Consider the following 24629-nt stretch of genomic DNA (forward strand, 5'->3'; position numbering starts at 1 on the left):
ATGCTTGATTCTTTGATGCTTCCAAAAGGTTTCAAGGAATTTGGTCAAACTTGGCACTTGTAGAATATTTATCAACCTTGGCGTGTCTTACATACATACATTCAATTCAAAAGTGCTTTATAAGTTGATCCTTTCTCTCTTTCTCCCTTTCTCTCTCTCCCCTTCTATCTATAATAATCCTTAACCCCTTTCTTCTTCCAACTTTTTTATTTTTCTTTCCCTTTCCTTTTCCCTTTCCCATCACCCAAAAATATCTTTAAGTTATTATTTTCTTTTCTCCCTTTGTTCTTTCTCCTCTCACTCTTCACCTGTTAGGACAAAACTCTTAAAAGTATGACATGATATAACAAAATAAGTTTTCATTACTATGTTTATATATTGTGATTTTTTATTCTACTTTTATATCCATGATTGCAATATTATTTCTTGTATGAGCATTCACACCTATATCACTTACATTGAACATAACTTGAGTGCATTAGGAGTTGTATGGAAGATTTAAGTCATGAGTTCCTTACAAGATGATAAGATGTTCACAGTTGGTTCATGAGATTAGACAATCCATCTAAGATTGTAGTGCCCTATCTCCTAATCAGAGGGATGCATTGTTTTAGTCAACATGATAAGCTTCCCATGGTAAGTGCACTAGTGTGTATGATTACATATTAGACAAGACTTATAATGAATCACGCTATTGATTATTAAGTAGTTATGATTTTACCAAGTTACTATGTTGCATGAGCTCTCAACCTTGAGAGAATATTGAGCTAATATTAAAGCTTTCAATGGCTTTGACCAGTAAGTGAGATACTAAAGTAGTCATATGTTCTCTATGAATTGGATCACTATTGATTAAGACAAGTGGTAATAGATATTCTCAAGATAAGTGCAATGATATCTCATGTTATTGAGACAGTGTGTCCTCTTGGTTGATTCTAAGGACTTGTGATCATGTAATTTGCAATTGTAGTAGTACTTCTTTAAGTGAAATTTGACATATATCCTTTGTGGATTAGATTATATCAGTTGATCACAAAATATGAGGATATGAGACTCAAGGATTATAGAGGTAGTCTTCAAAGATTGATAACATCTATCGTGTTAGATGACGGACACCAATTCATTGAGAGTTTGTTAATAATCATGTAATTTTTTTTTATATGAACACGGTTCATTTATTACAAAGGTAATGTGACACAATCCAAGTAACTTATTTAATAAATAAGTTGAATTATCTTAAATTAAGACGAAATTGACAAGAATTGTCCATTTACCTATATATTACCCAAACACAATAACAACTCACTTAACTTGATTATAACTTATTTAACTCATGTAAGGCTTCAAATTTATATAGATTGTTAAGTAACATACTTTTTTAAAATTATTTATTTATATATATAAATAAAGTTAATAAAATTCTTATTTAAAATGAAAAAAAAAATTATTATAATATACAATAATGTGAATAAGTGGGTCACATATAGATTAAATTATAGTCCTAATGTCAATATGATGTGATAAATAAATGGGTCATATAAAGGTTAAAACGAGTCTTGTTCAGGGTGAAGATTTTAAGTCATTACCTACATAGCAAATAAGTTAAGTAGGTTTACACCAATATGATTAAGTTTATTTGATAGTATTAAATTTGAGTTGTCTTCCAATCATGTTTGTTAATCATGCCAAAAATTGTCACTCCTTATTAAGTATGATAATGAATGTGTTGATGGGATTTGTGAATATTTTGTATTAATTTATGGATTTTGTGTATTTTTAATAGTATGTTTAAGGTGTTAAAGTGAAAATAGGTTTAACTTTGGTAAGTCCTATGACCCCTATCAATAATTTGATTTCTTTTGTAGAAAAATGTAACCCTAGCTATAAAGGGAAAACGTAATTTATCCCATCATTTATTATATATAACTATGATTATACACAATTATTAGCTAGGAATGCAAGTGTGAATCAAATAACCAACAAAATCACCAAAATCAACCTATTCTCACATACAAGGAGGCTTAGTTCTGTTGACAAAAGGAGAAAAATCGATAACTCAATTCGTTGATTAGTTTTAAATTAATTTGCCCAACGAAATTAAACCAAATCAAACAAATTTTATTATATTACAAAACGACGTAGTTTTTCTTATTGTTATAAAATTTTAAAATCCATTCCATTCTATTCTAAGCCCTAAAATCCAATCAAGCCCCCTGTAAGTTTGCCTCCAATTCCATCACAACCACACCAACTTCGTCCCTTCATCTCTTTGATCCACAAGTCCCAATCACTTGATCTCCACAAGTCCACCACTGTTTCACCTCTTTGAAGACCCACAAGTCTGAGCCACTTAACCTTCACAAGTCCACCATAAAAACCTTCCTCCCTTCATCTCTTCAACCTATTGAAAACCCATTGAAGATTCACAGGTCCTAGCCTTACAATTTCCACAATTCCATCATTGAAAACCCTGATCTTTTCATCATCTCCTAAAAAATCCATTGAAATTCTTCACAAGTCTCAACCATTCAATCTCCATAAGTCTACGATTGAAGACCATTTTGTCACGTGGTGCATGCTAATTGTTGCGATCCTCATTTTTTTTATTTTAAAAAATGGTAAGTTTTATTTTGAGGATGATTTTGATTTTTACCTTTGAATTTCATAATAGAATGAACTATGAATGATTTTATTTTGTGCTCATAAAATATTATTATTTTGATTTAGAACTAGATTAATAAATACTTTTTAATATTAAATTTCTTAAATCACTTAGGAAGCTGGGCTTGAGGTTAAAAGAGCCCTTTTTTAAAAATAAAAATAAAAAGAAAAAAAAAATAAAAAGAAAAAAGAAAGTCTAGCTTAAAAACCAATTAGGCTTGGTTAGAAATCTAATGCAAAAAACAATTGGATTGGAGACCCAACTTGAGCCTTAAACTAGGCCCAAAGTGATCCACTTGAATCAAACCAAACCAACCTCAATAAGCTTGGTTCATTTGGTTTTTCTAGTAACATTAGTTTACTTTGACTTGTTTCAATCACAAACCTATCTATTTAGTTTTGTTAATGCTTCTCTAAGAACCGACCAAATTAAATACCATTATACCCCTATCATTAGTAACCAAAGGAAAAAACATTTTAATATTGCTAATGGATTAGCCTAAGATGGAAATTTTGCATGCTCCAAAAAAACAATGATCTAAAACTACTAGATTCCAATGATACTTATTTGTCTTAATAGCTAGTTTTAAACTTCTAAAAAGGAAACTCGAGTAAGGTAAGCTACAAGTTTCATATTTGGGTCATGGTAGTGAAATGAAATTTGTGTTCAAGCTAGAGGTAAAAGGTGTATTAATGATATTTGAATGCTATTATATGCGCTTAAGCCAACTTACAACATAAAAACAAGGAAATTAAGGTAGGATACTCTAATGTCCAACTAAGGATGCTTAGGCACACTGGGGCATTAAAGTACTTCCTTGGAGGATGTTCAAACGCACAGATAATTTTTTTTTTTCTCCAAAAAGTCTTTTTGTTTTTTGTTTTTAATTCTAAAAGAATCATATTTTTGAGCTAAGTGATTTTCTAATCTGATTTGACTAGAACCTAGGGTTTTTCTATAAGTACCTAAGATTAATTTTTTATTGGGGTATGCCCAATAACAAATATTATTGTTATTTCCCTAAGAGTGACAAAAACTCTTTGTTGCATGGGTTACTAAAGCCTTAATATAGTAACTTTGACCAATAAAAACTAAAGATCGAGGAAGTTATAACTTTTGCTTGTAGTATCCGGGTCATCCTCTAGGAATTGGAATGAATAGCTTGTTGTATCTAAATCAAAATAAACCACCTCTATTGTAGATAATAGATTAAAAATTGAGGATGTATCATTAAAATAAGTATTTTTATTAAAGGAAATTAACTTCAATTGAAATAAGTAAAAAATAGCTAGAAGAACTCTAGAAGGTTCACATTCTAGTTTCAAATCCAACAAAGGAACTTAAGTCCATTTAGGAATAAAATGTCTCCATGGATCCTTTAAATCTAGAAGTTTGATCAGAACACTAAGTTTCGATTCCTAACCATGATCTAATAGATTATGGATCAAGTGTTTCTCTTTTTTGTCATTCAACTTCTCCATTCATCAATCACAAATGGTCATATTATGATGATCTTACCTTCACAAGGATCAATGAAACCCCATCAATGAATCCTTTGTATCTCTACCATGATTAAAATACTTAGCAAAGTCATTTCTTTATTAAAAATCAAACTTGAAACACATTAAATCTATGAGAAAAAAAATTCATCTTTTGTTTCTCCATATTGGATTATCCACCTTCCTTGCTACCACTCTTAAGACAAAGGGGTTAGCCACTCATAGTTGAGAGCAAAAACCTAACAATATCATTTAATGATCACATCGTATTAAGGAAAATTAAACTATATTGAATAAACCTAGAATCTTTGAACGTTTTCCACTTGAATGCTCTCACACAATAATGAAAAAATATTTTTATAGTTTTTTAATCCTAACCCAAATTAAAATATTCCTAAAATATCCTAAAAATTTATCAAAAGTACAAAATAAAAAATCTTTAGATGAAAAATAACATACAACTGATTTTGTACCGGTTTTCTTATCTATTTAGGAGTATTGTGTATCAGAATTTCAACACTAAAGGCATCCATCGAAATGGCTCCCTTGCTATTGAAAATGTTATCAGTTTGAAGCTTGTTGTATAGAAATTTAATCATTTTACCTTTGGGCTTCTAATACAAATTTGTAGTAGCCTTGGTCGTGTACATGTCCTATTCAACCCTAAATTCATTTCAAAACAAGGTTTATATGGATTAAAACTCAAAAATCAATTTTTATAGCTTGTTCATTATACTATTCTTTTATCAAATTTTCACATTGGAAATCCAATAAAACCTTCTTTCATTGAAATGCTTATAGGTATTGAAAATTAGTGTCATAATGGGTTGTCAAGCATCAAAATTAAGCTCCCAATCTAATATTGACTCCTTTAGCTACATATTTCCATTATTTTGGTATTGTTTCTATTTAGATAACTCTTGGACCATAGGTGCATGCAAGATCTAACCTAGGCTTCTCTAGATCTATGCAATAGAAACAAAAAGGCATTTAAAAACTTTAGATCTAGGGATTAGTGACGATACTTATGATCAAGATGTACTCAGATTGAATCTAACCGATGAAAAGATGTTGTAGACCTTAAAGACATTACTTTTCCACTCAAAGCCTCTCCTTATTGGATCATGGCATGTGAGGAGATGGAATCCTCTTTGAAGAGGATGAAGGCTAAGTTTCCTCTCTTTGAAAGACTAAATGACAAAAGTATGAAGCCTTAAACCCTTCAAGGGTTTATATAGGCTTCATCCTAGGCTTAAGTAATTTGAGCCCATCGTGGGCTTGGGTTTCTTAGTTTAGCTCATTGGATCCTTATTAATTAATTAGTACATATTTGACTCCAATTAATTAGTCAGCCCAACCTAGAAAGACCATTCATAAGCTCTTATGCAATTTTATATTTTTATCAAAATGTCCTTAAGCACATATATGAATAAAGAACTTAAACATCTCTTAATAAATGTACCGACAAGGAATATGAGCTTAAGTGGGGACCATAAAAACTCATAGGAAAATACTTAAAATCCAATTATGAAATTTACTCAACATCCCAGTACAAATAATCAACCGTATTATAATATCCTATGATATTTAAACAAGATACTAAACATCAGTCTATGACCTACTATCTATTGCCTATAGATCTAATGAGGTAAATCCTCTTATTATGTGATCAATTGACATACTCTAATTCTTTTAAGAGCATATGTCATATTCTAGTTAAAGAATTATTAGGACCATAGATTTTTCAATACCTTGAGATATGGTGGTGCTTATTTTGAGAATATATTTTGCCTCCTACTTTAATAAATAATAACCTAATCCATAAGGAATATATGACCACCTTAAGGTCTCACTCATAAGCAAAAACCATTGAAGACCTCATCACTAGCTTATATTCTTTTAAGATTGAGAGCCTATGCAGCATAGTAGATTAGTGGATCATGATTATCTGATAGTTAATGTCATGGTTCACCATAAGTCCTATCTAATATGTAACCATATGTATTAATGCACTTGCCATGAGAAAACTATCTTAATAATCAAGACAAGTTATCTCTTCAATTAGAAGATGTTACACTACAGTCTCTGATGGATTGTCTAATTCCATGAACCGATAGTGACTACTCACCATCTTGTAAAGAACCAATGACTTAGAATTTTTGTGCAACTACTAATATACCCAAGTCATATACAAGGCAAGTGACACATGTGTAAATGATCAGATAATAAACAATGCAATCAAAGATACAAAGGAGACCAAAAATCATAATAAATAAATATGTCGATGAATTCTTATTTTGTTTCATCATGTATGCTTTAAAGGGCTCTATCTTAATAGAAACACATTATACCTATTAGAAAAATAATATACTTTCCTTGCTACCACTCCAAAAACAAAGGGGTTTAGCCACTCATAGTTGATAGTAAAAATCCAACAATATCATTTAATGGTCACATAGGATTAAGAACAATTAAACTCTATTGAATAAACCTAGAATCTTTCAATGTTCTCTATGTGAATCATCTCAAACAATAATGAAAAAACATTATTGTAGTTGTTTAAGCCTAACCCTAAGTAAAATATTTCTAAAATACCCTAAAAATTTATCAAAAGTCCAAAATGAACAATCCTTGGATAGAAAACAACGCAACTAATATTTTATTACTTTTGATATTTATTTAGAATTACTGCACATTAGAATTTTGACACTATAATTACTCAACTTTAGGCATTTATTGAAATAGCCCCCTACCATTGAAAATGGTGTCGGTTTGAGGCTTGTTGTATATAAATTTCATTATTCACCTTTTAGCTTCTAGTACAGAGTTTTAGTAGCCTTGGTAATGTACATGTCTCATTCAACCCCAAATTCATCTCCAAAACAAGGTTTGCAAGGATTGAAGTGCAAAAATAAATTTTTTTAGCCTGTCAATATATGGAGGAGGTGTCAAATTTGTATTAGAATGGCTCAAAAAAATAATTCCCAACTCTTAGCAATATGTAACCTGAATTGATAAAAGGGTATATTATCAAATATGGTATGTAAATTTCGATACCAAGACATTTTAGTATTTCTTTTCTATCGCACTTGGTTTCGATACATAGGACTGAGGGTTCAACCTATTATGCCTTCATTGAAACTTTGATATTAACCTTGTTTGTACCAAAGTGATTTCAATATTGAGAATCAAGGTTTTATTTAGCACTCTTCATTGCACCACTCTTCTATGGAAATTTCACATAGGAAATCTGATAAAAACCTCATTCATTGAAATGCTTCTAGGTATCAAAATCAGTGTTGGAAATGGGTTGTCAAATACCAAAATGAAGCTCCCAATTCAATATTGACTTGTTAGCTGCATATTTCTACTATTTTGATGTTGTCTTGCCTCCATTAATCATATATCTCTTAATCCCCTTGAAAACACTCCTTTTTACCCCCTTTCTTGCCACATTTACACTCAATTCATAATTTAGTACACAAACTTAGGACGTAAGATCTATTCAAGTAAAGAAGAATTGACTAGCACTAGCTAGGTGTATGCAAAATGTTTGATTTATCTAGGTAGAAAACACCATACTAAGTTTCAAACTCTCTAAATATTTCAAGATCGTATTTGGAAGTCTTTGTAGGGATCTAGATCTAATGGTGGTGGTGGGGGGAGGCATTTATCTAAGTTCCTTAGGCATAATAGAATATGCCTATTTTTCCCAAAAAATAAAAATAAAAATTCCTAAGGTTATTGTAGTAAACATACTTAGATTTGGATGTCCTTAAATCTTTTCCAAACTGATGTAGAATAACCTGGATATCCTAAATACTTCCAACCAATGACCTTTTCTCCAAATCTAAGCACAAGAGAAATGTGTTGTTCTCTTCCTTAAGGGGTAGAGGCTAGGGTTTCTTTCTAGAAGATGAAAGGTCATAAAATTATCTAATCCTAAACCCTAAAAGGATTTGTATAGACCATTAAGTGGGCTTAAGTAACTAGGACCCTACATGTGGACTTACTTTACTTAATCCAACCTGTTTGTTCTTATTTAATTAATTAACCTAATTAATGGACACTAATTAATGAATTAGTTCAAGTATCATAAGCTAGTTAATTACAAACACTTATGTAACCTTATGCACACTTATAATTAAAACGAAATTTCCCTCATACCATGTGCCATAGAAGAATGTAAACTCAAGTGAGGACAACTTAAACTCATAAGAAAATACCGATTCTTTCATAATTAAATTCTAAAGTTCACTCAATACTTCACTAAAAAGAACCAAATGCACTAAACATCCTATGACATTAAAATGAGATATAAAATAATTAATTACTGATTAATTAATTTCTCAGGTCTATGACCTATTATTCATTGCATATAGGTTGCCACCTACCTAAACTACCAATCATCTAATCCATAGGGAATATATGATCACACTCTTAGATCTCACCTATAAGTCAAAGTTACTAATGGCTTTAATACTAGTATAATATTCTCTTAAGGTTAAGAACCTATGCAATACAATAGCTTATAGCGACTATGATAACTCGATAGTTATTCAATCATGACTCTTTGTAGATCTTGTTCAATGTGTAACAATACATATTAATATACTCACCGTGGGAAAACCATCCTAATGACTAAGGACAAGTTATTCAACCGATGAGGAGGTAGGACACTATGAGTTCTAATTGACTAAGTCCATAAACCAATTGAAACAAGTTCATCAACTTGTAAGGAATCTATGACTTGAATCATTTGTGAACTTATAATGTACTCAAGTCACGTAAAATACAAGTAATTAGGCTTGAATGCTCAAATATATCATAATAATGCAAGTAGGATTGAAAAAAAAATGACATTATATTCATAATAAAATCAATTGTTACATCATGTACGTCATTGATTTTAAGGGCTATATTCTAATAGATTTTTTTTTTATAGAAACACAAAAATTATGTATCAATTCACCGGTCTTCGCATAAAGTTGAGATAATATGCTAAAAAGCATGGGGCGTTATGCCAATAACATTGAAAAATATATATGTTGGCAAATGTTAGTCCCTAAAGTGAAAGTGATTTCTTCATCAACGAAACCTATATACTCTCTTTTCATATTCAATGATAAGTGATTTCTATGTACACTCGATATATTGATTATTATGATTGATATATATATATTTTTTATGGTTATAAAAATGGGATAAACTGGACTTAATATACTTATTCACCTTCCTTGACATAATTCCTGAGAGTAAAAAATACACATTCAACTTTTTACACCATATCTCAAACATAGCCTTTGCCTTAAACATGGTCGAAGGTCCAATATTCAAGTTAGCTAGGTGGGTCAAGCCCAATTTACGCCTTTGTATAAATGCTTGCTACTACTAAAGCTTGAAATACAAATTGTTGGTCTAGTGAGATTTAGTAATACTTAAACTATATTTGAGATAGCGTTTAGCTTCTACATTTAGCAATAGAAGTACTAAAAGTAAGAGTAATTACTGTAACCATGAGATTAAATTGTGTTGGTAATTGTTGTTTAAAAATGCTTTTATTCAAGATGATAATAATTAAGACATTTTTAACTATATAGAAGTTTGCTTTCAATATTGTATTTGAAGAAAAATTTGGGTATCCAATTCTCCGAGATATGGATAAATCATATTGGAAAGTGTGAGACTCCTAATTGAGAGCTCAAATACTCTTTTAGCATTCGAGAAATTCTCCCTCACAAAGCTTTAATACTGAAGTCGAGTACTTGTTTGAGATTAGAGAGTCTAGCATGGCCCAACTCTTAGGGCTTGTAGGCCAAGCTTATAGATATACATCTTTTCCATTTTCAACCTCTCAAGTTTAATGATCCTTCCATGCCTTGTTTACATGGATTGAAATGGGGAGTGCACCTGTGTTCTCTGCAGCAAAAAATCCTTAACAAAAGGCCGATCTTTCTTCGGTTGGAAATCACAATGGGAAAAGAAAAAAGCATGCTAATTGACTTTATTATAGGTTCCATTGGACGGTCACAAATCATAAAAACCCTCTCTTCCTCTTTATGATCAAATGTTTATGAAAGGATGAAATTCATAGGGTGAAAACAAAAGCTAGGAAAAGAGTACTGTAGACCCACAACATTGACAGGTCAGGCGTCTTCATTAGCGAGACTGCGGAGAGCTGCTGTATCAATGGCAGGAAGTTCCATTTTGCCCACGAAGACAGGATTCGCTCCGATAGCCTTCTTGATTTCCCTTAGAATTGATGCTCTCGCCGATAATGTATCTCCATACTTCCCTAGTGATTTATGTTTCCTACAAAAATATGGACGATTTAATGTTCCATTTGGGCAACACATAAACACAAACATATTTATATATACAGAGAGAGAGAGAGAGAGAGAGAGAGAGAGAGAGAGAGAGAGCCAGCTAGGGTAGAGGTCCTACCTGAAATCATCTAGTGTGATGAGTAGAGCCATTTCCTTGAACAAGTCGTTGTTGTAACGGCTAAAAACTTTGAGATCATTCATTAGGATTTCTACAGCATTAAGGCGTTCATTTCTAGCAAATATCAAACCAACTTTCATGTACAGTGGTCTAAAGTTAGGAAGAAATTACACAAGAAAACAATGGCAAAAACACAAATCTGAAGTATGAAAATCACAAGTTTAATTTATAGTTACCTGTCTAATGTCTCTAGGTACTTTTGCTTCCTGATCTCAAAGAATATCTTGGTAGAGAACTTGTTGTCCTCCAGTTTGGTAAATCCGGAAAGATACATCTCAGCCTCCTCCCACTCTCCATTCATCACCAGCTCTTCCACGTAATTCAGATTGAAGAAAATACCAGATTGACGCTCCAGGCTGTGTCATAAGTGCAAGCATATATGTATGTGTCAGAGAGAAGAAGAAAGAAGAAGAAGAAGAAGCAGTGAACCTACCTGTGAGCCGTTTCTGTGAAGTTTTCCTCTTGAAGGTACTTCAGGATCAAGGAAATACAGTCTCTACGAAGAGAAGACATCTCCACGAATAGCTGTCTGATATCTAGAACCTCCACTAAAACCAAATCAGTCAGAGGGCTTAAAAGAAACCCGATCTAATAATTGAAAATTTTCAGCTTAGTTGAATCAAAGATCAGATTTGTGGTTTTTCCTTTTTCGGACACATCCAGGCCTAACTGGTTAATGTGTTTGTTAGTAGTTTCTTTTCTGCATCAAGATCATCACAAGGCACCAGAAGCTGCAAGGGATGGATGGTACAATGAGAATAATTCAGAAAGGAAGGGTCAAACCCCAAATCAAAACCAGTAGATTTCTGAACCCTTTCCTAACCCATGCAAAACCACTTTTCTTTGATGTTCAAAAGTTAGGATTTTCAGGTATAGAGAGAAAAAAATCCATCAGATCAAGTGAATCAAAGAAGAAAAAAAGAGAAAAAAAAAAACATAGAATGAAAAAAAAAATGAAATTCAAAACAGCCAATTTTGGAGAAAGAGTAGAACATCTAATCAAAAGAAGTTTGATTAGAGCCCACCTGCAAAATGACTGTAACCCTGAAATACAAAAAGCTCTCCCTTTCCTCTTTCACACAAAGAGTAGTTATTTGTGAGAAAAATTAAGGAGATGAATGCTTCTTTTGGAGAGAAGCACTGACTTTATACAGTAAAAGAGGGGTTCAGGTAGAAGAAGGTACGTGTAAACTCTTGCAGATAAGCTATCTGATAAGCTTTGAGTGGTTTACTACCGTTCGGGCAAACTCGTTCTCTCTGGTTTCGGGCAGCGGCCTCAACGTTAAAAGAACAATGTTTTCTTCCGTTACTTCAATCTACTTTCATTATTTTAGGTCTCTCTTCCTTTGTTTTTTTCCTTATTTTTTAATTTCCAATATTAAAAAATTGAGTAGCAATTGGTATAAATTAAAATATAAAAAAAAATGGTATTTGGTAAAATTTACAACTCTAACTTAGGTGAGTTAATTGGGTTAATGGTTAATTTAAACCTAACCCGAATTAAGAAACAATCAACTCAAACTCAACCCAATTTGATCTCTACATCCTTATTTTTTTTTTAACTCGGATTGAATTCAAGTTGATGAAACTAAATTTAAGTTAGTTGGGTTAAAGTTGGATAGGTAAGATTGATTAAATTGCATGATTCAAAATACATGCATAGTGGTTTTTTTTATAAAAAAAGATTCTTTATATTTGTACTAAAATTTAAATAATAAATAATATAAAATTTCAAGATATATGAGTGAAAAGTAAAATAAACTTATATATTTTTTAAAATAATGAAAAATGATATAATTATAATTTTTTTTAATTTAAAAATAATAATAATGAATATTATAAAAACATTAAATCAAATTTGAGTTGGACTCAAATTATTCAAACCTTTGGTCTGAGTTTAACCAAAATTGAATTCATATTAAAAAAACTTAACTCAACCTCAATCCAAACATTGAAAATGTTTGCCCTAGTCCATAAGGTAGGTTCCAATTACGTAGGGCTACCCACCCAAGTTTCACCCCTACTTAAAGTGATTTTCAATAAAATTATAGCTAAATTATTAATTCATATTAAATTATTAAATTGATTATCAAAAATATTTTTAATTTTAAATTACAATATTAGTTTACTTTACTAAACATAATCAATATATTTAATAACTTAATTAAATTATTAAGTTATATTAAGTTTATCAAATCCCATCTTATAATTTTTTTTTCTTATGGAAAATTTGACACTATTTCCACAAAGTTTTCCATCTCTAATTTTTTATTTAAAAATATATTAATATAGTTTTGTTACGTTAGTATAAAGAAATTATTTAAACTTAATCGTTCATATATTCAACTTAAAATCTGTTAATCAGCACATAATATTCTTAAATGAAGGGCTGAAAAGATGTGTAGAAATATCTTTTAATTTAATTCTAACTTACACAATAATGTAAAGGAAGGTAAGATGGTTCGAAATAATAATAATAATAATAATAATAATAAATTTACCAATATAGAGGTCAATCCAATAATATAAATTGGGTATGTCATTTAAATAATTATATATATTTTTTTTCAAATCTAATTTATGGAATTTTTGTTTCAAATATGTTGTGAAAAAACCTTTATTGTTTGATTTTCGAAAAGTAGTAGGGAAAGAATAAAAATGTTAAGGAAATTTATTTTATAATGTTTAATTTTATTATGGAAAATACGAAATAAAATAAAATAAAATTAAAATTATTAAGAAATGTGTATATTTTAAAATTATTTAATATTTATATAGAAGAATTAAATAAGTAAATTTTTTTGAAATAATACATAAAATAATTTATTGATTTTAAATTTCTTTTTTATTTTTCACTATTTTTTATTTCCTTGGTACTTTTCATCTCTATTTTCTTTCAATTGTATTTTATTTTACTTTTCATCTCTATTTTCTTCCAATTGTATTTTATTTTAAACTTTCTAATAACCAAACATAGCTTTAAAGAATGAATTAATTGACTTAACAAAGACCAAACCAATATGAATAATACTTTATATAATAATTAAAATGGAAAAAAAAAATCTATTTTTCATCTTAGATTAACATACATCATTTAGCATTTGGAGAAAATTAAATGAGCACATCAACAAAATCCTTAATAAAAAAAATCAATTTTTAATAAAATCCCATATCTAAAATATATTAATTTGTAAAATTATACATATAAGTAAATCCCACCTTTCCAATTCAAAGCGAAAATTTTTCTTCATGGGAAAACATAGATATACATATAAATTTCGAAAATTGGATTAATATCCAACAAAAAAAAAAAAAATCTATTTTTCTATATATTTATATATATATAACCCGGTTTTGGAAATTTAACATTTCATTATTTTTGGTCTCGTTTTAATAAAAATACTCTCACTATTTTCTTATACAAACAACTCTTTCATTTAAAACTTACAAGTAAATATTTAAAATAGTAATTAATATTTATGTTAAAAATTGATTTCTTTTTAAGTGAAAACATAAAAAAGGTTAAAATTCATTGGTTTTATAAATTATTTTATTTCTTTTAACTAATTAATTCTATATATAAACACTTTCACACATGGATTTATAAGAAATAAAATATTATTTGTTGTCTGAAATTTTAAAATCTAAATCATTCTTAAGGTTCATTAGATTAAATATTAATATTTCAAACCCATTATGGAAAGAATCCAAACACGACAAAATATTAATTTGGTTATCTTGAAAATTACAAAGAAAAAGGCTAAATATGATAAGGTTTTCTAATTTTCTAATTTTTCATTTTTTCATACAAAATTTGAAATAATAAAAGAAATTAATATCTTTCCAATGTATTTTATGTATTTTTTTTTTTTTAAAAAAAACGCACAACATTTAAGTGTATCACACTAAATTAAATTGAAAATCTCTCACTAGCTTAACTATCAACCGTTCATCTTAACAACAAGTATCAACCGTTCATCTTAACAACCTTTTTGATGACGGTCATGATTTACCAGACTGCAAGTAGGACCCACTACCACCTCACGTGAGGCGTTACGTTCTCTTTTTTGTCATCGCCACGTATAAAAAAGCACGTGGCGACAAGTCTGACATAAATTTTTGTCTCTCTCATAGTCCAAGACAAATAACTAGTTTTGGACGAATGCTTAAAAATTTGGGTCCCGTTTTCTTGGAAACTACAATCCTGCCACTGAAGTTGCTTAGAGCCTAAGTCAGGAATATGCTGCCGTCCATGGATACAACGAAAACGAAAGCGCTATTTCTCGCACGAGATGATATTGATATGCGAGCCGGCCATTTTCTTTTTTTTTTTTCAATTTTTTTTTTAAATATCTTTTAAAACTTTTTTTATTAGAGGTAACCACTTTTAAAAAATTCTAAAAAAAATAATTTTTAAGAATAATTTTATTTTTTCAAACTATTTTCGATATTTTGTAAAATAAATTTTTGTTTGTAAATATAAAATATTTTTAATATATCTTTTATATTTTAAAAATAATTTTTATACATAATATTTTATTTTATTTGTAATCATTTACCATATTTATATAAATTTTTTTTAAAATAATAATCAAACAATAAGTAAAAATAATTAAAAAAATATTTTCTAAAAACATCATTTTTCTGTTTTAATTTTTTTTTTCTTTCTATTTTCTAATTATCAAATATGTTTTTCTTTTTACCTATTTTAAAAAATAAAAAATTATTTTTGAAAACAATTACACCCAATTAATATGCTTCTATGATTAATTTTGAAACTAGAATGCAACAACCACATATACAAGGAAAATAAGATGTCAATTTAATTTTTTTTTCCTTTAAAAACAATTAAGTAGGGATATTTATGCACATAAATTTGAAAATTCCACTTAGATATTGAAATTAAAAATGATTTGGTCACAAATGAAAATTACAACATAGTTAGAACTATAGTAGAATTCTAGTCAATAATTAAGATGATATGTCCGCTAATCCTCTTTTCAAATCAAACGGTTCAATTATAATAGCATAACCTAAAAAATAATAATTTGGAGATTCCACTTAGATATTGAAATTAAAAATGGGAAAGATATAGATCTTATAATTAATTTAAAATTTAAAATTTAAAATTTTATTTTCTACAATAGCAATAATGTTAGTGTATAGCAATTAATGGGACAAACCCATTTCAAATATTATTACATATAGTCATTAATGGGTTTATAATTAATTTAATCCAACCATTAAATTGGGCAATAAAATAATTTTGACACCTCATATTACTTTTTGGGTACATAATTTAATTTTTGGATTTGTAGATATTAAATGCCTTGATTTTCTTGGCATCCAAACGGATCCATTCAGATATCAAAATATCTGTTTTTTTTTTGTAGAAACAAAGTTTAGAATTAATTGCAATAGATAAGCATGCATTTATTTGGATCATAATGTCCTTCCCACTTCAAATTAACAAAAGTCTGAACCTCAGTCGCTGGTAAATGAGAGTGGTATTTCAATTCTGTGGGCGATTATTGGTCGGCAACCTTTTTGGTTGTGGGCCCCGCCTTGACTGCATGTAGTACAGATTTTTTAGACTGTGCTTATCTTTTATAAGACTTGCTGCTTATCAGCCTCGTAAATGTCGTCCCCGAGATAAATTGGAGAGAGAGAGAGCTGTTCCGCTCTGCGTCTTCTCAGGTTCTGTTTCTCTCTTCTTTGGAAGGTCAAAGGCCGCCGTTATCATTTCCATTTTTCATCCTTTCCGGTGATTCTCTCTCTCTTCGTTTCGGGCGTCTCAATTCAAATGGGTTGAAGTTGTTTTACTGTTTTGATCCATTGACAGACATAGTGTTCTCTCATTTGGTCCGTTGATTTGTTTTTCATCCATTACTTCCAGAGTCTTTTATAATTTTGATTTCTCTTCGTTTCATTAGGATTTGTGTTTATTTGAACAAACAATGTTTTCGGACGTACATTCAAGGGATTTTTTTTTTTTTTTTTTCCTTCCGGCTAAGTTTTTGAATTGTGAAAGGTTTTTCGGGAAAATATGTTCTGTCAAACAATCAATGGAACCTATTCTAGCTTCTTGCTTGCCCCATCCACTAAACCCCTAATTGTTCCCTGGTTGTTGTTACAGGATTTGATTTGTAAAGACAAATAGTTTATGGTTAATTTCGATGGCATCTCCTAGCGATAGTATTTCCAAGGATCTCGTGTACTTATATTGCAGTTCCTGGACGAGGAGAAATACAAAGAAACTGTTCATCAGTAAGTTCTACACAGCTCCTTTGTCAGTCATCACCTAAGGATTCCTTGCATTTCTTGTTTTGCAACTTCTCCATACAGTCATTTTGTTTCCTGTTTGATTAGGCTGGAACAAGAGTCTGGAATCTACTTCCACTTGAACTATATGGAGGAGTTGGTGCTTCATGGTTAATGGGAGAAGCTTGAGCGGTATCTGCTGGGTTTTACCTAAGTTGATCAGAATAAATTTTCTATGAAGAATTTTTGGAGATTCGTAAGCAGAAGTACTTCGAATCACTGGATGGGTAAGCTTGCAATGTTTTCACAAATTTAGAACCTGTTTGAATCCATGGTGTAATAGCAGTTTGTTCTGTTGGAGTCCCACAAAAAACTCAGAAAAAACCAGAAAACAACATGTTTTCTGGAATATCAGTAGGTGTTTTCAGCTTTCTGTTTAATTGAGAAGTGTTCGCAATCACTATTGGTTTTGTCTATTTAATTGAAATTGCTTGCAATTGATTAGGCATGATCAAGCCGCCGGTGCCATAGAGATCCTTGTTAGGGATTTGAAAGTTTTCCCCATTCACAATGCTGATGTGTATATATAAAGAAATGACTCAGCTCCTGACACTAGACAATATCCGGTATGGGTTTTACACAAAGTTTGCATGGTCATTTGTTTAACTCTGTAGCAGTGATTTGATCAAATTTAGACAACAACATTATTGCAATGGTGTCCTTTTCAGTGAGCATGATCAACTTCGTGGCTATAGAGATGCAAACCATGCAAGATCAGCAGTGCTGAATGAGATCTACAGGCTTATTGAAGCAAATTCTCTTTTCAATGACAGACTGAATTTCCCTGACCTAGAAGCTTCGAGGTTAAAGACAATCATGAACCAATGGTAATATACTCTTATAATTTCTAGATGCTATGGAACATAAAGAACTAATGATGAACTGATTTGAGTTTGTTATATGACAGCCTGAATTGGCAGCATTTCCATTGCCAAAATCCAGCTGATATTCCAGATTTAAGAAGCTCATTCATGGATCATAAATGTAACAAACCCGATTCGTCTCAGCAACCAGCCACAAACAATCAGTTGATAGGATCCACAACAAGATCTAAAGGACTTTTCCAACTGGGTTCAAATGGGGTTTGTGACCATGTTGATTGAGTTGGCTTTTCAATCTACTTTTTCTTTGCTAGATACAATTTTTTAGAATGGTTAAATGTTAGTTTTGTGTTCAGGCTTTTCAATCTGTACCCTCATCAATTCCACCCCAAGTGCGAGTTCCACCACTTATGCCAATTTTATGATCAGGACCAGTTCAACCTTTCAGCTCAGGATGAGAAATCTATCAATCATACATCATGCGACAAACCAAGGTAGTCAAGGAATTTTCACTGATGTTCTATGACCAATGATTTTATGATTTCATTAAATTAATTTCATCCCTTATCAATTTATGCAATTTCCTTGTATAGTGGAGATGATCTTGAAGGGTCCCGGGTGTTGTAATGATATGTCCAGATCTATGCCTTCTGGCTTTTCAGCGAAGGTAACTTGGATTCACTACTGCAAATTTTGCCATCTTTCTTTTAAGTAGCTTATGTTTAAATTAATATTGTACCTATTTACATTGTTCATCTGGTTTGTGGATGTCCATGGTGTGTTTGTGCACTTCTAGGACCTATTCCTGGACCAAGCAAAAGTCTGGCGTCCAACAGAGTCCATGACTTGCTCAAGACTGTTGGGCGGGTTTTGCATCAAGGATCACTTCCAGTGAGCATGGATTTTCCACCCTCCAACATTCTCTACTGCTAGGTAGTCCTTGTTGCCCTCATGTTATTATGTAATTTCTTGTAAGTTTTTGTCTATTAAACTAAAAATGGACTCATGTGAATCTAATATCATTTATCAGTTGGAACTGATATCAGGGAGATAGCCCTGTGGGAGGTTAGTTCCAAGCAAAAGGTAGCTTCAAGGGCTTTTGGCCTTTGGGATATGAGAGGAACATCAATGAAATTAAAGGTATGTCCCCTTCTCAATAAAGTTGGAACCAAGATAACAATTTAATATAGCCAGAATGATCTGAACTCTATACTGATTTATCTGGATGAATTTCAGGTAACTCTAACAAAAGAGCCTCGTATATCAGTTACTTGTGTACAATGGTGCCCTGGCGGCTCCAGATTTGGTGAGCTGAAGATTTGGAAACACTTCAATTAGGTTTTAAAACAGTTAACAATAGTTGTTTTTTTTTTTTTTTTTTGAACCCTATTTTTTTCTCTTTCATAAAACAGGAGTTTCATATTCAAAACATATGGTGTGGTTATATAGTTTTGTTGGTGGTAATGGCATTCGACAGCCTTTGGAAGTAGGTTATAGTTGTTATGCCAATGGAAGTGTTAATGCAAAAATTAAAGGAAGAATAAAAAAATTAAAACAAATCACACAAAAAAACATGAAGTTTTAATGTGATTTGACTAATCATGTCTATCTTCATGGATGCGGGAATATTTCATTATATGATAAAAAATATTACATATGACAAAAATAGATACAACTGTTGGGTCCTTTTGTACCATGAACCTTTTTGTTCTACTAGGTGTTTCTCATTCTTCCTCACATTTACACCCTATTGAGCCTTCTTTCTCCATCGAGTATCTCTTGCTCTTCCTCACATATCTATCCCATTTTTTTCTCCCATAAATTTTTTCCTTCATGATTTAGAATATTCATAGAGATATTTCCACTAGCTTTCTTTATTCTATAAGGAATTTAATTACAATCACATATAAAGTTATGAAATATTCTGTATAATATTCTTTTACAAAAAATAAGCATATTATAAATAAGAATTTGAGACACATTCCCAACAATAGTATCTTAAATCTTGTAGTACATGCTAGTGTCTTTTTTGCTTGTAACACCAACTTCTTACTTCTAGATTGATGCTCATATTGGAGGGGTGAATGATATTGCATTTTCCTACCTTGGTAGGCTTTCTTTGATCACTTGTTATGATGATAAGACTATTAAGGTTGGTTTTTTGCATTCCACTGTTATATTGTTGCAGGAGAGGTCATTTACTCATATTATATATTCATGTCAATTCAGGAGTGGGATGTTGCCTTTGGGGTCAAACAGTTCACATTTGAAGGTTATGAGGTTCCATATATTCAATGTACTCTCAATGCATCCATTCTCCTACTTTCTCTTGCTCCTAATTTTAGTTTCCTTAAAATTGATCCCCTCATGGTTTTATGCCTCAATTTATCTTTTCAACACCACAACTAGGTGAAACCCTTTACGTATGCCTAGTCATTTCAAAGTAAGCTATCGGTGTAGTATTGCTTTGAAATGATGGAAATAAAGAAAAACTTATTTACCATGTAAGACACTCTTGGATTTGGAGTCAAGATATAGACCATTGGAGCAACTAACCCTAGCCCTCTTAGTGATAGCATGAAAGCCTAGTTTTACGCCTATTTGATCACTATCTTAACTTCTTATCCCACCTGGAATATACTTAACAAGCTTGACTTGTCCAGAAGAATGTTGCGATGGTCTATTGAGTTTAATGAATACAATATGAATTGTAAACCATAAACAACCTTAAAGGGACATGTGTTAGTTGATTTCATCATTGGATTTACTAGTGGGATAAAACCTGAAAGTGAAGGACAACAAGTTCAACAACAACATGAAGTCTGGATTCTTTATGTGAATGAAGCTTCAAATCACCAAGGGGTTGATATAGGTGTTAATTTGGAAACTCCGTACTAAAGTTTAGATAAAAATGTGGTGCTCAAGTTTGAAGTTTCTAACAATGAGGCGAAGTATGAAGCTTTGCTCTAGGAAATGGAAATTGCGCATCTGCTTGTAGTGCAAAAACTTGAAGGTTTTTCTGATTCCAAGCTGGTGGTATATCAAGTCTTAGATCAATATAAGGATAAAGATGAGCACATGGGGGCCTATCTCACCTAAGTAAAGGTCTCTAGTCAAGCATTTAACGAATCTTGTATTGAGCAAATACCTCAAAAATGCAACATGGTGGTGAACATACAAGCAAACTTGGCAATTCACCATGGGATAGGAGAATGTAGAATGGTTAGCTTGGAATATCATGATTGACTAAGCATTTATAAAGCTAACAACATTGTAAATTGCAACGAAGTGATTAGTGAGATAAGAGAATCCTCCTTTCCGAGTTCCTCATTCATGGTATGCAACTTGAAGACAAAAAATAGGCTCATAAGCTCTAAGGACGAGCCTCTTGATATTCAGTCATAGACAGACAATTATATTGACAATCTGCTTATGGACCTTATCTTTGATGCTTAACTTATCTTGAATTGTAATACCAATTGGTAGAAATACATAAGGGACAATGTGGAAATTATAATGGGAAAAAATACACTTGCTCATCAGGCTATCAACTTGGGATATTATTGGGTCTACATCCAAAAGGATGCAACTCATTTTATACAGAATTACAAAAGATTTCAAAGGTCTGCCCCACAATAACATCTGCCACCTCAAGAGTACCACTCAATAATTTTAGCTTGGTTGGTCATTCGCACATTGGGGTTTGGGCTTAGTAGGCCCTTTCCCAACATGTTAACCACCTAGAAACACTTCATTTTAGTTGTTATTAACTACTTCACAAAAAAGATTGAGATGGAATCTCTCTCATAGAATAAAGTGAAAAATGTTTGAAACTTTCTTAGGGGAAGTGTTATGTGTCAATTTGGCATTCCTCAGGAGATCACCATAGATAACGAAACTTAATTTGAATATTGGAAAGTAAAAAAATTGTGTCAAGAACAGCAAATAGAGGATCATTTTTCCATGCCAGCATACCTAAAAAGAAATGGACAAGCTAAAGTTAGTAATAAAACTATTCTCGCAATTTTCAAAAAAATGTTGGAAACCTTAAAATTTAAGTAGGTTGATGAGCTCTTTCTTAGTTGTCCTATAGGCCTATAGAACAATCTCATATAGTGCAACTAAGAAAACCACATTTTCCTTAGCTTGTTCTATAGGCCTATAGGACAACTAGGAGCTCATCGACCCATTTAGTTTTCGAGATTTTCAACTTTTTTTTTTTTTTTAGAGTTATGAGAATAGTGTTATTATTAACTTCAACTTGTTCATTTCCTTGTGGGTAGACTGGCATGGAGAAGTGATGATTTATTTGCAATTCTTGGCATAGATTTTTAACTTCCCAAGATTCAAATTAGGTTCTATTATCTGTGCTAATCTCCTAAGGAATGCTAAATTGATACACAATACTTTTCCAAAGGAAATTTTGAACATTTTTCCTTTTTATCTATGAGAGAGGCTCCACTTCAATCCATTTTGTGAAGTAGTTAGTAACAACTAAAAGGAAACATTTTTAGGCGATCCATACTATGAAAATGCTTACCAAATCCAATCCCCAATGTGCGAACAACCAAGCCGAAGTTGTTGAAAGGTACTTTTGAGGTGACAAATGTTGTTGCAAGGCATATTTTTGACATTTTTCACAAGTTTGTACAACATGAGCTACAACCTTTTTCATGGAGGGCCAATGGTACCCTAAGTTGATAGTTCGATGAACTAGTGTTCTTCTTCCATTATGATTTCTACGTTATCCCTAATGTATTTCTGCTAATACGTTTGTGACTTAGGATGAGATGAGCATCAAAGGTAAGGTCCATGAGAAAATCATTTATATAACTATTTGTCTATAACTGAACATTGAGAGGCTCACCCTTCTAGCGTATGAGCCTTTTTTTTTGTCATTAGGTTGCCTACCATGAATGAAGAACTCAAGAAGGGGGATTAACATTGGTGTTAGATTTATAAATGTTAAGATGATCTTGGTATTCTAAGCTGACCATTCTAGGTTGTTTTGCCCTATGGTGAATTGCTAAGTTTGCTAGTTGGTTTGTCACCATGTTGTGTTCTCGAGGTAAATGCTTAATACAAAATTCATTAAATGCCTAACTAGCCACCTTTACTTAGTGAGGTAGGTCCCCATGTGCTCGTCTTTAGCCTCACACTAATCTAGGACTTGACATTCCATTCTCTTGAAGTTGGAAAAAACTTAAAGTTTCTACACTTCGAGCAAATGCGTAGTTTCCAATCCATGGAGCAAAGCTTCATACTTTACCTCATTATTAGAAGCTTTGAACCTGAGCATTACACTCTTATTTATACTTCAACACCTATTCTAGCTCATTGGTAATTTGAAGCTCCATCCACATAAAGAATCCAGATTTCATGTTGTTGTTTGGAAATTTGGATTACCATATTCTATATTGTTCATATTTGTTCTAAGTTGGCCTCAATTCCATGTCTGGTCACTAGATGCCCCAAAAAACGTATGCTAATTACTCCAAAGGCACACTTTGTTAGGTTAACCATAATTCGAATTTGCTACAGTACAAAGAATACACAAGCTAGGTGTTGCAAGTGTTGATTTTCATACTTGCTTTTTACAACCAAATCATCAATATAAACCTCTACCTGATTACCAATTTGTGTCTCAAATTCTCGAGCCACCATTCATTGGAAAGTAACACCAATGTTCTTTAATCCGAACAACATTACTTTATAGCAATTTGTCTCTTACCTAATGATAAAGGCTGTTTTTTCCACGTCTTTAAGGTGCATTGGAATCTAATTATACCCACTTTATAAGCCTAAAAAAGGACAAAACTTCATGTTCAGAAACCGAGTTTACTATTTGATCAATGAGCAGTAAGGGGATAACTATCTTTAAGGCAAGCTTTAATGAGGTCAGTACAGTACACACGTTCTCCATTTACCCTTTTTCTTAGGTACGATGACCACATTAGCCAGCCAAGTTGGATATCAAACCTCGCATATGAACTCAACAACAAATAACATTTTTAGTTCCTTGTGAATAATTTGGTTTTTGAACTGGGTGAATCGTTGTTGTTTTTGTTGCATCAACGGGTAACGAGGATTAATGTTCAACCGATGATTAAAAATATTTGGTTTTATTCCGGGTATGTCTTGCCTTTTCCAAGCAAACACATTTGAGTGAGTTTGTAAACACGCTTCCATTCTCTCTTGGAGTGCATCTGGGATTATTTTGTCGAGGTGTATGACTTGATTGTCTCGTGCACCTATGATTACCTCTTGGGTAGGTTCTTCCACCACTTGCTGCTGTAGTCTTCTTTAGGTGTGGGTAAGAGGCATCCCTTTGAGTGCTATTTGGTGAACGATGAGTTTAGAGTCAAGGCTGCTTCAACTTGTGGTTTAGGATTCATAACTGTTAGATGGTCAAGCCGGGTGGCCAGTTGATTCCCATTAATTTCGATTATTACCTCTGAAGTTGCAATATTTATTTTTTAGTGGTAGGTTAAGGTCACAGCCGTTGCAGCATGAATAGAAGGTCGCCCTAATGTGGCCTTATATGGAGAAATCGAATCTTCAATTAGGAAAAGAGTGTTTACTCTTGTAGTCGCCACGACCTTCAAGGTCAGTTGTCCTGAGGCATGAATGGTTTATTGTTGAATCCAATTAACATGGTCTGTGATGGCTGTAATTTTCCATGTTCTAGGTTCATCAGTCGAAAGCACCTGTGGAAGAGAATATTGGAAGACTTTCCCGTATCGACAAGGATTCTTTGAACTTGGTATGCTCCAATTTACAGAGTGACCACGAGGGGTCATCATGAGGAAATGACACATGGCA

General features: G+C 31.8%; 1 protein-coding gene and 1 long non-coding RNA gene across 2 annotated transcripts; one reads left to right on the forward strand and one right to left on the reverse strand.

The window, feature by feature from the left end:
- Window positions 1-10138: 10138 nt before the first annotated feature.
- Window positions 10139-11940, reverse strand: LOC104879032 (topless-related protein 1). The gene is made up of 5 exons (XM_010650430.3): window positions 11901-11940; window positions 11099-11201; window positions 10842-11021; window positions 10606-10719; window positions 10139-10473 (listed from the first exon to the last, which is right to left on the reverse strand). Exons 2-5 carry the CDS (start codon window positions 11176-11178, stop codon window positions 10308-10310), a joined length of 540 nt encoding a protein of 179 aa, XP_010648732.1. The 5' UTR covers window positions 11179-11201; window positions 11901-11940; the 3' UTR covers window positions 10139-10307.
- Window positions 11941-17431: 5491 nt separating this feature from the next.
- On the forward strand, window positions 17432-19041 carry LOC132253627 (uncharacterized). The gene is made up of 7 exons (XR_009465485.1): window positions 17432-17552; window positions 17655-17813; window positions 17894-18068; window positions 18164-18301; window positions 18401-18474; window positions 18604-18740; window positions 18838-19041. It is a non-coding gene; the product is annotated as an uncharacterized LOC132253627 (long non-coding RNA).
- Window positions 19042-24629: the final 5588 nt, after the last annotated feature.

This window comes from Vitis vinifera, chromosome 4 (genome assembly GCF_030704535.1).
Source record: "Vitis vinifera cultivar Pinot Noir 40024 chromosome 4, ASM3070453v1".
NCBI classification, from domain to species: domain Eukaryota; kingdom Viridiplantae; phylum Streptophyta; class Magnoliopsida; order Vitales; family Vitaceae; genus Vitis; species Vitis vinifera.